The following is a 14,318-nucleotide window of genomic DNA, read 5'->3' on the forward strand; positions in this document are numbered from 1 at the left end:
TTCGCTAGACTTTTAATAATGAAAATACTATATCTTTCACAGGATCTATTCCAACTAAACAATTATATGCATATGTATTGTGTGTCGAAATTTTACTTGCTTAGCTATGCTCAGTTGTACTTAAATGTTTTAAATTAATACTAGTAGACTAGTAGTACAGATTTTCTTAGAAATTTAAGAAAGAGATAAGTAATTATTTATTGGGCCTTAAGTGTGTTCAGCAAGATCCGGGTCCAACGCTGAAGCCTAGAGGTGAAAGTAGAAGGGTGTCACGAAACGGCGTTTGCGAAAGAACACTTGCGTGTCATCACTGTCATCTGATATGTAGCTGTCCTCCACCGTGCTGGAATCGGTAGGCAAAATCGAACGGAATTAGGGTTTCTGTGATAAACAAGATCGACGGAATCGATCGGACTGAAGAGAGAAGATGTGGCATGAGGCGAGAAGGTCGGAGAGGAAGGTCCACGACATGATGGACGCGGCTCGAAAGAGAGCTCAGAGGCGAGCTGTTTATTTGGCCAAGAGGCGTGGTGATCCTCAGCAATCAATCCAAGCCATTGGCATTCGTTGCCGGACCTATCGAGACGATGGCCTCTACCAAGCCATCCAGGATCAGCAGGGCCTGTCAGTTTCTACATATCAATACGTTCATTTTCTTTAACATGTTCCTTGGTGGGATCAAATGCGGACGCTTTGGAACTAGAATGGATGTTTGTTCAGGATCATGGCTTGAGTATCATCTGTTAATACATATGGTCTTCTAATTAGTCTTGCACGGAAGCTAAATTAGAGTTATGGATTATGATTTTAGATTGTTTGGGAAGGGAAAGCTTCGTTGTCTTGAAGTTATATAGTTTAAGTGTTGAAATTTAGAAGTGGTCCTGCAAACATGGAATTAATTTTTGGTTGTTGAAACAGCAATTATCTGAGAAAGAATAATAGCATGTTTATGATTACTTATGGCTTAGGGTTGAACGCGTGGGGCTACAATATTGGTTTCAGAATGTTCCAAGGCCCAATTTTTTCCTGCCTTTTTTAGGTTCTTTTTGTTTTTGTTTTTTTTGGGGGGGGGGGCGGTTGATTGTTATACTATAACGAGTACTGATTAGTGCTTGCCCTGTCATGGTCTGTGAAACATGTAATTTATTTATGAATAGCTAATGAATAATTTCTGTCTCAGGATTCCATGGAATGGGAAACAGGATATTTTGATTGACAGGTGCAAGGTTTTCTCTACTATCCTCGATTGTTGGAGCAGTAAGATTTGTATTTTGTAACTTTTTAATTGATATTGTAGAACTGACTGCATTCCTTTGTTTGATCAGATTTGATGGCCGTGCTCTCCTTGATTTCATTCGGGATACTGGATCTAGGCGTGTGCAGGAAAAGTCAGAAGAAGAAGAAGAATTAGAAGAGTTTGTTAATTTTGAGCGTTATCGGGATTTAATAAAGCATCGGCATAGAGGATGTCGGTACTTTTTTATTTCTTGACAAAAAGTGTTTTGAGTCTGAAAAGCTTTGACTATTCATTTACCTCTTTCATTCCTCCATCCTTTTTCTTATTACTCACACTTTGTGAATTAATGATAAAGCAATGCAAGACAGAAGTTTCTTTAGTTTCGAAGTCAATATGACTGCTGCACCATATAATTGGAAGTTGATTTAACAAACAAAGCTTTTACATTAACAGTTATTGATGAGGAGGCTTTGCTACATGTAAATCAAGAGATGGAGGCCAAAGCAGCAGCTCCATTTGCATCAGATAGGTTAGATGAGATTTCTTTGTTGTTATCTTACTTTTCATAAGGCCATATAAATAATGGTATACCTGACGGGACCAATACTTTTTACTTGTTGGGTGGAATTAATTGTGAATAAATTTAGCATATCAAGAATTCAAAATTTGTATGACTTTTAAGTTATTTCAATGCTGACTACATTTAGCAGATGTGTTCTGCATGTATCCGATTATTTGTTGGTGGAGAGGCGGTAGTGCTATTGGTAGGCATGGGCAAACATTTCTTAGGTTTAAGTCTACTTCTTGGAAATTTGAAATCGAGCAATGCCTGCTGGCAGTATTTTGTTTCTTTATCAGAAAAATGCATTTAGTCTGCACGGACTATTTATTTAACACTGCCTTGTTATTCTGGAGAAGATTAATTTTTTAACTCTCATAATTTTTAAGATAGTGTGCGTTCCATTCTCCTCAAACTGATTGAAATCAGTAATTCTGGACAAGGATTTGGAGTCATCTCTTTTAAATATAGCTGTGGACATATACCATTGTGATGCTTAATTCTTTAGGGTGCAGTGCAGCAACGTTGGTCGAAGCCATCAATGTTTCAGTTTGTTTGAGATTTCAGTTGATTTTTCCATTTACAATGTTAAGTTATATTCTGTTTTCCCCTCTGAAGTATTGTTTGAATTAAGCTGTATAATTTTTGTTGCTTTAGGTCATAAATATATAGATATTACTGGTGTAGCAAATAGTTGATTTTAGTGTATGTTGAGAGCTATGTTCTTCAACTTCTTATGATGTTTTATGGGGTCATCTCTTGAAGATTCATCTGATGGTCCTTTTATTTATTGCACAATTGTAGGTCTCACTTGTCACAGCCTGCTGCTAGCAAAGGTTCTTACTCGCAGGTGGGATTTTCTTATGATGGGAATGGAAAAGAAGAATCCCAAATTTCAGATGATGATGATAATGCTGAAGATGAAGATGAGGAAGATGAAGAGGACTTCAATAGTGATGATAGCAATGATGAAGGATTGGAAATGATAGCAAAAGAATATGGGGTTAAGAGGTATGGATGGCTTGTTTATATGGATAAGAAAGCTAAGGAGGAAGAAAAAAGGCAAAAAGAGGTGATCAAAGGAGATCCTTCAATTGTAAGTTGAGAGATCAAGCAGGACTTTCATTCATATTTCATGATGCTTTTGGTAGATGTTTCTGAAAATATGTTGCAAAATTTTGTAGAGGAAATTGAGTCGTAAGGAAAGGAGGAAAGCTTCTCAGATTGAAAGGGAAAGAGAGAGAGAAGCTGCTCGGATTTCTGGAACTCGTGTGCTGCATCATGATCCCTACCGGTAGAGACTGCTGAGATTATATGTTAGATTGACTATTGAGTGAATAAAAATGACACTCTGCTTCCTACTAAAAATGGGATGACTGTCTGATTTAAAAAAAAAAATATGTGCTAATGATGTGCCTAATTACCTCTAGGGAACCAAGACGAAGTCCTACTTATGAAGCTTATTCTCGTTCTAGAAGGTAAAGCCCTGCTTTTTCTGGTTTCTGTTGAAGATTTTATATGTATTGATATCTCCTTTGATGAAGTTAAGTTTTTTCCTTTTAAAGGTCAAGATCCAGATCACGGTCCTACTCTCCATCACACTCAAGGCGTTATTCTCGTAGTGGGTATCCTGATGATGTCTACCGAAGCAAATCACGGACTCCTAAAATAGAATATATCACTGAATTTGGGGGCTCTGGAGAAGCAGATGAACCCAAGCTTGAGAGATTTTCCCCACCACCATCTCCATCCCTTGCTGATAAGTTAAACCGGTCGGAGCACTGGACCTTTAATTCTTGCCAAGATAGATTGGACAGTCTTTTCTCTGCTGCAGCATATCACCCACATTGTTGCCTGAGGCAATTTGTTTTGTGGTTTAGAATAGATCAGGACTAGGATGGTCAGGGTAACTGCAGAGAGGAGGAGGGAAGAGGCTTCCCTTTTGAAGCTGACTTTATTTTTTTTTTTTGGCAAAATAAGTTTTACATAACTTCCTGCGTTGCATGGAAAAATTGCTGTGGTTTTCTCTGACTCCTTTGCCTTCTTGCAGGCCATCATCTGGTCGCATACTTGAGGCTTTGCATGTGGATCCTGCTTCTGGTGTATCTATTGATAAGGATATGGGCACCAAAGTGTTAAAACCATCTGTCAAGTATGCCAAAATATTTAGAATAACAATATCAGTCGTTTTTCATTTTTATTGATGATTTACATTCACTCCGTATGTATGTGAAATGTGAGGACCTTAATTGTTGCTTCTAAAAGTAGTTATCCTTTGTCTACAGTACGTCCTCAGGACTAGCAAAGCTAAGTAAGGCAAGTGCATCTGGAGGACCCATGAAGCAGCATCAAGGGGAGAAGAAAGAAACTCCTCAAGAGAGACTTAAAAGGATCATGAACAGGCAACTCAACAAGCAAAGTATGCTTAAATTATGGATTTTAGTTATACATTAATTAATCCTTCAGTGTCTTTCACCGTCTTCATGTGTGATCCTCTTGGCATTTATATAAGTATAAATTATTGCTTTTGCAGTTAAAAAAGATACTGCTGCGGAACTAGCTAAGAAGAGGGAACAGGAGCGGCAGAGGCTGGAAAAACTTGCTGAAACTAGCCAGCTCAGTCGGTATAGACGCCGTAGCCACAGTAGGAGCCGCAGTAGGAGCTACAGCCGTTCCCCCCCAAGGTAGCTAGTTCCAGTGTGGCTGATGTGCTTGTACTCTAGAATTAACTTCCAGGTCTAAATTAATACTTTTGATTTGACTGAGGTTGGTGGTAGTTTGCTAAGTTCTTGTTTGCTTACTTGGGGATAAAGTGTTGTAGAGGAGATGTTGACAGTTACCATAGCTAACATCGCCATTCCATTGGAAAGTCTTCCTGAATTTTCCCACTCTGGTTTGATTGTATAAGTATTAATATTATGATTAACTGCAGAAGATACAGGCGTAGTAGAAGTCCTAGTAGAAGCAGAAGTTCAAGAAGATACTATTCTAGGTCTCATTCTCGCTCCAGGTCTAGGTCTCAATCTCGCCCTCACTCAAGGTCTCGGTCGCCTTCCAACTCTCCCAGGTAAGGCTTTGGTTTGCTGTGAAATTTGACACTGTCCCATGTGCATCAATACTTGTTCTAATTGCTGCCATTTCAGGTTTAAGAACCGTTCAAGACGCTGATTGAAGATTGGGTGATCATACAGCAGAGGAGAGGTTCTTTGGTATAGTTAGTTTGTATATTTGATTTAACTTCTCCCAAGGGTTGGAGATGGACGCTAGTCATGTCCTTGATTGAGTGCGGTGTTGCTAGTGTATTAGGTAATTTTGTTATACGTGACAGGATGGATCATTTTTAGAGGGAATTACTTGCTTGGTGATGCATCAGAAATTGAGTGGCATGATATATTGACTTACTAAAACCAGTGCAGCGTCATAATTCTAAATTATAGGAAAAATTAATGAGAAGCCCCGTCTTTTCCCATCTAATTAAACATAAGAATATCGCTTGCGCTCACCTAACTTTTTTTAGGTAAACATAGAAGGGCTAAGCCCATACGAAAAATAAGTTAAGAGGGTGGGGATTCAAACCCGAGTCTGTCTCTAAACACAATGTTTTGTAACTGAGGAGGAACCGTATCAAAGAAAGCCATGCTGTCAATTCCGTACTTTGCCCAACAATCAGCAACCTGCGTAGCCTCGCGACGGATATACTTTTCATTGACGTTGTGGCAGGCTAATAATTTCCCTATGAACCAATAGAAGCACCAATAGAACCAATTGAAGCATCTTGCTTGTCATTTGAAAAGACAATATCATTTCATGCAGCAACTGCTGGCAATCAGACTCCACAATGATATTTCTGCGTGAGTCCTAAGAAGAGACTACTCCTCGGCCACATAAGCATCACAGGTTCCCATTACACATGAAAAGCCAACAATCCAATTGGCCGAAGCATCCCAATCACACCACCATGTCCAGCTCTTCTCCCTCTGATCGAGATAGCACCATCAATATTGAGTTCAACCCACTTCTCAGGATGTGGTTTTCCAGTGGACCAGCAGCGCTAATGTAACTGTCCTCAATTGGAATGGCTCTTGCGGCCACTGGAATTGCTCGTTTGACTTTTTTCCCTTATAAATAATTCATGGACTAGCAGTCTTGACTGCTTTACGCGTTACCACCGGCTTCGGGAGAACTAGAACTACTAAAAGCATTAGCTTCCCTGAGATTAGGCAACTGATAAAGACGATGGAACCCATGAAGATACCGGTGTGAATCTTTGGCAAGATCATCTGCTTCTCGCTGCACGTAAGGATGTCTAATCTTCCTCTCTCTTTACAGATCAACTCGTTCTAAGGACGTAAATCTACTGTCCCAACGCTGCAAAGGAGATTGATCCTCGGCTTCTAAAGATTCAGTTTCCACATTAAACTCTTTTCACTCCAAGGTCCAAGCTCAGATGCCGTTTTTAGAACGTCTAAAGAAGCCTAAGTTTCTGCGTTAATTGAAGAGGAATGTAAGTAGCTCCTCTTCATCACTCCTCAGTTTTAGCTATTGCTCCAACGAATCTCCGTGAATACGGTTTCCAGATCCACAATAGATTAAAAAAGCCTTCACCTTTTCATATTGTATATAAAAATTAAAATCAACTGCTCCAAAAAAAAAAATTGTACTTCCTATTGTACTCCACATGATCTCTGTTTGCCCACAAAGAGATATGATAGGGAACTATTTAAAAAATGTGGACAGAAAGAATTGATGAAATTGAAACTATATCCATCGTGCTACTTACGATCTTGGTTGAAAAGATTAATCTCACTTTGAGATTCCTTCATTCTTTACCAGTGTCATGGTCTGGCCTCTCACTGCGATGGAGGCATCACATGGCGTTGGAGCGATGCCAACAATTGCATTCTAGTTTATCTGTTGTCATAATTGCTTATCATTTCTTTATGTAGCTGATCTTCCCAAGGTTATTCGTTTGATATTCAACATGAATTATTTATTCTCAATGGAATTCAGATTTGCATTTTAGAGTATCCACATCCGGTAGAGAAGAAAATAAATTAACCACCCATTTATTTTACAAGGACAAGCAGTCTTTCACAAAGCTGCAAGGCTAGCAATTTTATTGAATCTGGTTCCTACAAGCTTGAAGGCAAACATCACTTACCAGCAGTATAAATTCGTTGAAGAGATGATTATTTTCTTACATATAGAGATGAGATGATTTTGTCTTAAAAATTTTGAAAAAGATCAGAGCAAATGATGCAGCCAGTCTTTATGCAATAATTATATTTTTCACACAACTATCAACTATATTATGTTAGTCAAGTTTCACTATTTGGATTTTTAGTTGTAAGTTTTGCCATACTAACGCGTATAAATTAAAAAGGGATGTGCATTGTACACAGTGATCTGGGGTGCCCAGTCCGATCCTAGCCGAGCATTTCAACATGGGCCGGTCCGGGCCGAAGAGAGGCGAAACTAGGTCCACAGCAAAAAGAGTGGGACAGGCTACAAGTGTAGTATTGCGCTAACCCGTTCGCGACGGTTTAGATGTGTTTTTTTTTTTTTTTTTTGGAAAAAATTGAAACTATATTAGTTTGGGCAGATACTGACCGTCCGTTCATTCTAATTCTAATTCTAATCCGAGAATTTTTCAGGCTCGCAGAACGGACCCCCTCAGCCGCCCTCACTCGTTCTCGTTCTCGTACCCACCGCTGCCGCCGTGACCATCTCGCCTCAGGGTCTCACTCGGCCTTGCCCTGGATCTCCACCACCTGTCATCGTCTCCATTCTGCAGATTCGGAAGAAATTCTCCACTGCCTGCCTCTCCAGTTTTCCATTAACGTTCTTTGCCTCTCCAGTCTTCCTTCCCAGCGTGGCCGTGGATCTTCGTCGCCCAGTCATCGTTATTGCGGCGCTCACTTCAAATTCGGGTAAGCTTTCCTCCATCTATTTCCTGGTTCGTGTAAAGTCTTTGATATACTACCACGTGACTGAATATGGAGAAAGTGGATAGTGAGCGAGCAGGGGTTGGTGGTGAAGGAGTTTTATGAGATTTACCCATGCACTAGGTCTGCTCACACCACTTACCTACTTGTTAGGAGTCCTGGAAGTTTATTTTTTTTTCATTTACTTAATTGTTTATTTCTCCACTATGAATAGGGCTGTATCTATGGAGGTTGTAGACGAGCATTTTGATGTTTATTGTGTTTTGGAGGTTCTCCTTGGCTATTAGATTTGGAAGAGTGAGATTCTTGCACAACCCTTGCTAGTAGATTATTTTCTCTTATGCTATTGGAGCTACGAATGTTTTCATATTCTAGCGTTACTTTCTTCAATAGAAATTCTAATTCACCTCCAGAAATCAGATTCTATCAGTTTCTTTTTGTTTATATTTTCCATTTTATTTGAGTTCTTTTTTTCATAATTTCGTGAATTGTTGTGCTTTATGACGTAAGTGAGATCCTAATGTCATGTCAATTTTTGATTGATGATGGAACAAACATTTTTGGAGTCAATAATTGTAGTTATTTCATCGTAATTGCATGTTTGTTGAGTGCTTCAAAGACAACAACAGAGATTATAACTAATGCAGAGAATTACACATTGACCCTAAGGGTAAGAGAAAAATCCAGGATAGAGTTCACTAGGAAGCTAGCATATGACGATATTTCATTTCATGTGGAGAACAAATCGGAAAGGATGCCCATACGTTCAATAGTTATATGATATGATTGTCAATATTATGACCTTAAAATTTATCGTTGATTGTCTATTATGATAACTGTTCCTATTGAAGATATTATATATTGAGTTAGCAAATTCAAAATCTGAGGACTTCGAAGATCATGAGAAATATATTTTCACAAGAGATTTTTGGATAAACGGACATGCCCTATCTTTTTTTTTTTTTTAAGGAAACCAATGCCATTACTAAAATCCTTTAAATGATGATAACATGTTGGAGCCGTTACTTGTTGATTTTTTATAAGTATTTTTATTTTATTTTCTAATTAATATTTTTTCTTCCAGTGTTTATTAATGAATGCCTGTTCCTGTGATAATGATTTTATCAGGTGTTTGACCATGATACGAAATGGTTGCCCTATGCCCCTACCTGCTAGGCCTATGTTCTCTCGCAGTTCTCAAATGCCAGCTATGGCTGCTGTCTCAAGCATCCGGAGTACCTGGGGGCCTAATTTAGGGCGCAAGTCCTGGTTGCCGAAAGGTATATGGCTTGTTTAATTTGTTTGTTAACTTTACCTCTTTTTATTTAACATGATATGAATTGAACTATTGAGCTCATAAATCTACTCTCTTTTTCCCCTTTGCTTGCTATTTCGCGAGAAAATGTCATTGTAAGTTGTATTGCATGATGGGTTTCTTCACGTGACATCTGGAAAAAAAGTTCTTAATGGGTTTGGATTTATTGTAAGATCTGCTAATCTTTCATAGTTGTAGCATCGAAAACCTTTTGATTGTGGGTGTGAGTATGCAATTGAGGACGTTCTAAGTCAGGCACCTGTCTACTCTACCCAATCTTTGTAATAATCGTGCTTGATATTTTTATTTCATTTAAATTCCTCTCACAGGAATGCCTTGCTCAAACATCTCTGCTGCATCAAGCCTACATTTAACTGGGGGTCAAAGTCTTCGTCTTCTGTATCCCATAATCCCCCTGCCATCTAGGCAAAAAAGGTTTTGTGTGGTTCCTCAAGCATCAAAGGATGTCCCATATAGCTTCCGTTATCCTGCCATGACGAAAAAGCCGAGATGGTGGTGGAGGACTCTTGCATGCCTCCCATACCTTATGCCTCTTCATGAGACATGGATGTACGCTGAGACAGCATACCATCTTCACCCCTTTCTGGAAAACTTTGAATTCATGACATACCCTTTCCTTATGGCAATTGGGAGTCTGCCGGGCTGGTTCCTCATGGCTTACTTTTTTGTTGCATATCTCGGAATTGTGAGGAGAAAAGAGTGGCCTCACTTCTTCCGGTTCCATGTTGTGATGGGAATGTTATTGGAGATTTCACTTCAGGTGATAGGGACAGTGAGCCGTTGGATGCCTCTAGCAATTTACTGGGGTAAACTAGGAATGCATTTCTGGACAGCTGTAGCTTTTGCCTACCTGTTTACAGTGTTGGAGTGTATACGGTGTGCTCTTGCTGGGATGTATGCTGATGTTCCTTTTGTATGTGATGCCGCATACATCCAAATTCCTTACGATTAAGGAGGAAGATGTAGAAAAGGCTAGCTTGGATTTTGCTTTTGTATCACAGATTTTGGTAAGCAGAACCCGTAAACCGTATGAGATTTTCTTAATGCAAATTTAGATTTGCTCATTTGTAATCTTCGTAGTCCTGATTCTTCTTGTTACGATATGTCAGCCTTTGATCTCGTTTCCACGGGCAGGGCAGGTTTAAACATGTTATGGACATGCTTAACCCATGGAATTACCCAGATATTCTTGGCACCGCGAGAGCCGATTATGTATTGATTTACTTTTTTGGAAATTATGATCTAGTCTAGTCTGCAAGGGGAGGTTTTGTAATTCCATATTAAGTGATTTCAAATAGTATTCTGTTTCTTATTGTACTTCGTTAACTTCTCAAGCACCATCTTGGGCGCCCCTTGGCATAATCAAGCCAAAATGAATCCTCTTCCATAGCATGCAATTTGTGATATTTAAGGTGGTTAAAGACCAATTTTGTCCCTTGATTTATTTTGAGAGGTACTAGGCACCTTATGGTGCAACGCATGTCATCATGAAGCAATGTTGTCACTTTGTTAATTTTAAATGACACATTGATATATTTATTAAAAATAAGAAAATACTATACAATAAGACATGTTTAAAAAATTGAAAATTAATCAATATTAATAATCAGGTTGATGCACGTAATATCAAAATACATTATTAATACATCAGATTCTATTTCCTACAATATGGATTTTTAAAAAGTATTTAGGTTATCTGATGGCAAACCCGTTCTATGTAATAATGTATCAAATTTAAAATCAACTGTGTAGTTTATTCGATTAGAGTAATCAGCATAAAAATAAATTTAAAAGTGAAAATTACTAGGCTTTTTTATTGTATATTTTACCGTTGCCTTTTGCTTTGCAGGCATCTATTTAGTTTGAAATTGAGGGGTGGTTTTTTTTTTTTTTTTTGGGTGGTGAATTGGTTTTAGGGGGAAGCTAAGGGGATATGGAACACTCCCTCCAATCTTGTATATTGGTATTGTGTGTATTTCAGAAAAAAATCATAGTTTTTAATATAAGTACTTTTTAATCATTTTGCAAAGCGTTTAATAATTCATTCCAGAAATATCCTTTTGATAATGTTTTGAAAGGTAATTTAATTTTAAGACAATTTTTTTTATTATTTATAAATTTATTTTTATTAAAAGCAATATTATTTAAGATATGATAGATGTGAGTATTTTTTTTAATAAGAATTTAAACCTTAATTCGACTCACTTTTTATTTCAATTACAGTGTTTGGATTTTATTAAGTTAGTTAAAAAATAACTTATTGGGTGGCGTTGAGTCGGATGAGTGTACTGTTCACCGAGCGATCTGACGGAAGCCATGAGCAAAACCGCGAGAATGAGGCATATCTCTCAGATCGTCAGAACCATTGATCAGGTAACGTGAACCCCAATGTAGCGGCAGTAGATGAGTCCGCCGCCCACCCTTCATCATTTATTGACTCCCATTTTCCCTTTGCCTTTGTTGATGATTTAGTGTTGAATGAAAATGTAACGAGTCTTGTCTGCTCCCGGACTCCTCTACCCGCTCGGACTCGACACATCACGCATTCATTTCCTGCATGGATCGGAGCTTACCAAAGTCCCATCCATCATCACGAGTCAATCACATATCGCTCCTTAACTTTTCTTTGAGGATTGGTCACTTGTTAGTACCCGGTGGGACCAGGGAGAGCCTAAATATGAAAGTGAAATCAAATAACAGATTCGATTCCATCTCTAGCATGGATCATGATTAGGAGTAGGCCAGCAAGAGAGAATTTACCCAAAGCTCAAAGCGGAGGGCAGTTGCAAGTGGTTGCTTCTTTTTGTGAACCCTCGTACCTTTAAGAGCCGCACGGGAATTGTAAAGCTTAAGATCTCGTCCGAGTCAGCTTCTAAAGTAAATCCTAATAATAAAGGAATCCCATCCAACTCGAGTGAGTCTAAAACTTCACTTTATTCCCAACTTTTCACAACCCCACGCGTTCTTCCTCTCTCGGAGGCATTCACGCCAATCTATCGCTCTCACTCTTTGCCTTTACTTGATTCCTTCCCCACATTTCATCCTCACCATTATAAAATTCTCCCACGCTTACCCCTCCATCTTTTAAATTCATGTTCTTTCTCTTCAATAATGCCCCTGTTCTTGCTTGCATTTCTTGGCTTTGGCATTTTTAGTTTCCTTTCTAGCAAGGAATGGCCAGGCCTTTCTGGCTTGCACATACAATCAAGAAATGAATTGCATTTCACCATTTATATATCCAAAAAGCCTTCCTCTAACATAATTATTCCTGCCTGCGGGGCCCTTATAATTAATTAGCATAATAAACTACGTTTAAAGAAGTGTGTATCAGTGGTCCCCGAAAAAAAAAAAAGTAATATACGCAAGGGGAGCATGCCCATGGTGTGACGTATCTGCTATCAATCTTGGATATACTAATTTATTAATTATACAAGAGTGAACAAAATGACATTGAGAAGTGGCTAAAGCCCCCTGCCCTACATTTGATTTCATTCTTCTAGGCATTCATTTTCACTACTGTCATCTGTCAGACTATCACATGCTTATGATATTTAGACAAATAAATATCAGCTATGATCTAACTACAAGCTTATTCAAATTCGTCCTCTGTCCTCTGTGCATCGAGCACCTGTCTCAGGAATAACTCGCTTCGATTAATCCCATCTGCAAATGCACGTCATTGTGGCGTCACCATATTTCTTTGAGGCACTATCATGATTGAGGGATGCCAAGCGGCTTCGATCTCCTGCTTTAACGTTTCTAATAAAGTAACTGGCGGCCTTCTTCATCTTCCTTGCACTTTGAATTGTTGGGTAATTGCAATTTTATGATGGGTTTGGATCAATAAAAATTTAAATTTAAATTTAAATTTAATATAAACCTTTCATTTGAATACATTAAAATTTATAAATTTAATTTTTATTTAAATTTAAATTCATATCTAATCACAATTCTTTTATAATTTTAAATTTTTTTTATACCGTGATAATTGAAATTTACAAACAACTTCAAATATTTTATTTTTTTTGTGTTTTTACTATTGATCTATTTAAAGCTTTTATATATATCTTTTTTAGACTTTAATTGTCACCTCTCATTAATTAAAATTAAAATAGAGATTAACTTTATTATTTATTATTTATTATTTTTATTTGAAATATCAATTCGCCTAATTTTTTATTTGAAGGTTTTTAAAATACCTAAATAAATAATTTTAAATATATGAATTTTAAATGTGATATTTGAAATGTAAGATTTTAAATTTAAAACTCAAATCCAACTATATTAATCTAAAGCTTACCTTAATAAATGTGAAGAATGGGCAGTGCTGAGGGGCCTTACGTTGGCTCGGGACATTGTGTTAAAAGTAGTCTTGGCAGGTGCAGATTCTTCATATTTCAGGAGGAAAGAATAGAGTTGTGGATGCATTAGTTAAAAAATGGACTTAACGGCCTGGCTCATTTACGTACCCTAGTGCAGATCGAGTCTTCGGAGCCCCAATCCCCTATGTCTTGGTGCTTTAATCCTGGGCGCGACCTGGGCCCTCTATTGTATTAACAAAAAAATATGTAAGGTATATATCTCAATCTCAAGAAATATTGCATGACTTCTGATGATCAATTTATATACTAAAGCAATGGTGTGTGTATACATGAGCAACGAGTTCTAATAATAATGACTCATCAGTTTTATGTAATGTGATTTGTTATAATTTTTATATTATATATGTATATATATAATTTTTTTAATTACATCAAAAGGATTTAGACTCTTAACTTCTATTTATACAGTTGAACTAATTCGAGATGACTTGGATTATTTGTTTCCTTTCACTTTGTTTTCAAAGCTGTGATCTATAGTTAATAAATGAGGATCAATGTACAATTAATTCGTGGTATGTAGACCATGTGATTAGGAAAGATGTGGTGTATGATTAGATTACATAGGAGGATGCTTGTTAATTTGAAGAGGTGTGAATTTTTTAACCCTAGAAACTAGAAAGAGAGTACTGAGATGTGTACGCCTCACGGCTTGACAACTAGCTTTCACTGATAAAAAGCATTGAGAAGTGTTTTGGAGAAAGATAAAGAAGAGAGAGCAGGTGGGGGTGGGGGACCATTAGGGGTACGTTGGGAGGCGATTATTAGCTGGATCGCGGTTTTGCTGAGCATCTAAAGTCCACCCCCAGTTGTATTGGATTTCATAAGATGACACTAATTAAAACTCAGTGGGATCGGAGGG

General features: G+C 37.8%; 2 protein-coding genes across 5 annotated transcripts; both read left to right on the top strand.

The window, feature by feature from the left end:
- The first annotated feature begins 242 nt into the window (after positions 1–242).
- Positions 243–5,203, top strand: LOC129321655 (uncharacterized). Its single transcript, XM_054967508.1, has 13 exons — positions 243–624; positions 1,181–1,219; positions 1,326–1,468; positions 1,691–1,766; positions 2,601–2,892; positions 2,981–3,090; positions 3,227–3,274; positions 3,362–3,568; positions 3,847–3,948; positions 4,082–4,215; positions 4,330–4,480; positions 4,729–4,863; positions 4,940–5,203. Exons 1-13 carry the CDS (start codon positions 428–430, stop codon positions 4,962–4,964), a joined length of 1,659 nt encoding a protein of 552 aa, XP_054823483.1. The 5' UTR covers positions 243–427; the 3' UTR covers positions 4,965–5,203.
- Positions 5,204–6,142: 939 nt separating this feature from the next.
- LOC129321656 (protein TIC 20-I, chloroplastic-like) lies at positions 6,143–10,394 on the top strand. 4 transcript variants are annotated; one of them, XR_008596055.1, is made up of 5 exons: positions 7,226–7,275; positions 7,451–7,726; positions 8,870–9,021; positions 9,386–10,084; positions 10,187–10,394. XR_008596055.1 is itself a non-coding variant. In XM_054967510.1 (4 exons), coding segments are annotated over exons 1-4 (1,074 nt in total). In that variant the 5' UTR covers positions 6,143–6,298; the 3' UTR covers positions 10,030–10,394. The 4 variants fall into 4 exon arrangements, 3 of the variants coding, with proteins under 3 accessions (XP_054823485.1, XP_054823484.1, XP_054823486.1); XM_054967510.1 differs by lacking the exon at positions 7,226–7,275 and adding an exon at positions 6,143–6,300 and having other exon boundaries at positions 9,386–10,394; XM_054967509.1 differs by having other exon boundaries at positions 9,386–10,394.
- The last annotated feature ends 3,924 nt before the right edge of the window (positions 10,395–14,318 follow it).

This window comes from Prosopis cineraria, unplaced genomic scaffold, assembly GCF_029017545.1.
Source record: "Prosopis cineraria cultivar Desert tree isolate PC_DT_omini unplaced genomic scaffold, ASM2901754v1 PC10, whole genome shotgun sequence".
In the NCBI taxonomy this organism is placed as follows: Eukaryota; Viridiplantae; Streptophyta; class Magnoliopsida; order Fabales; family Fabaceae; genus Prosopis; species Prosopis cineraria.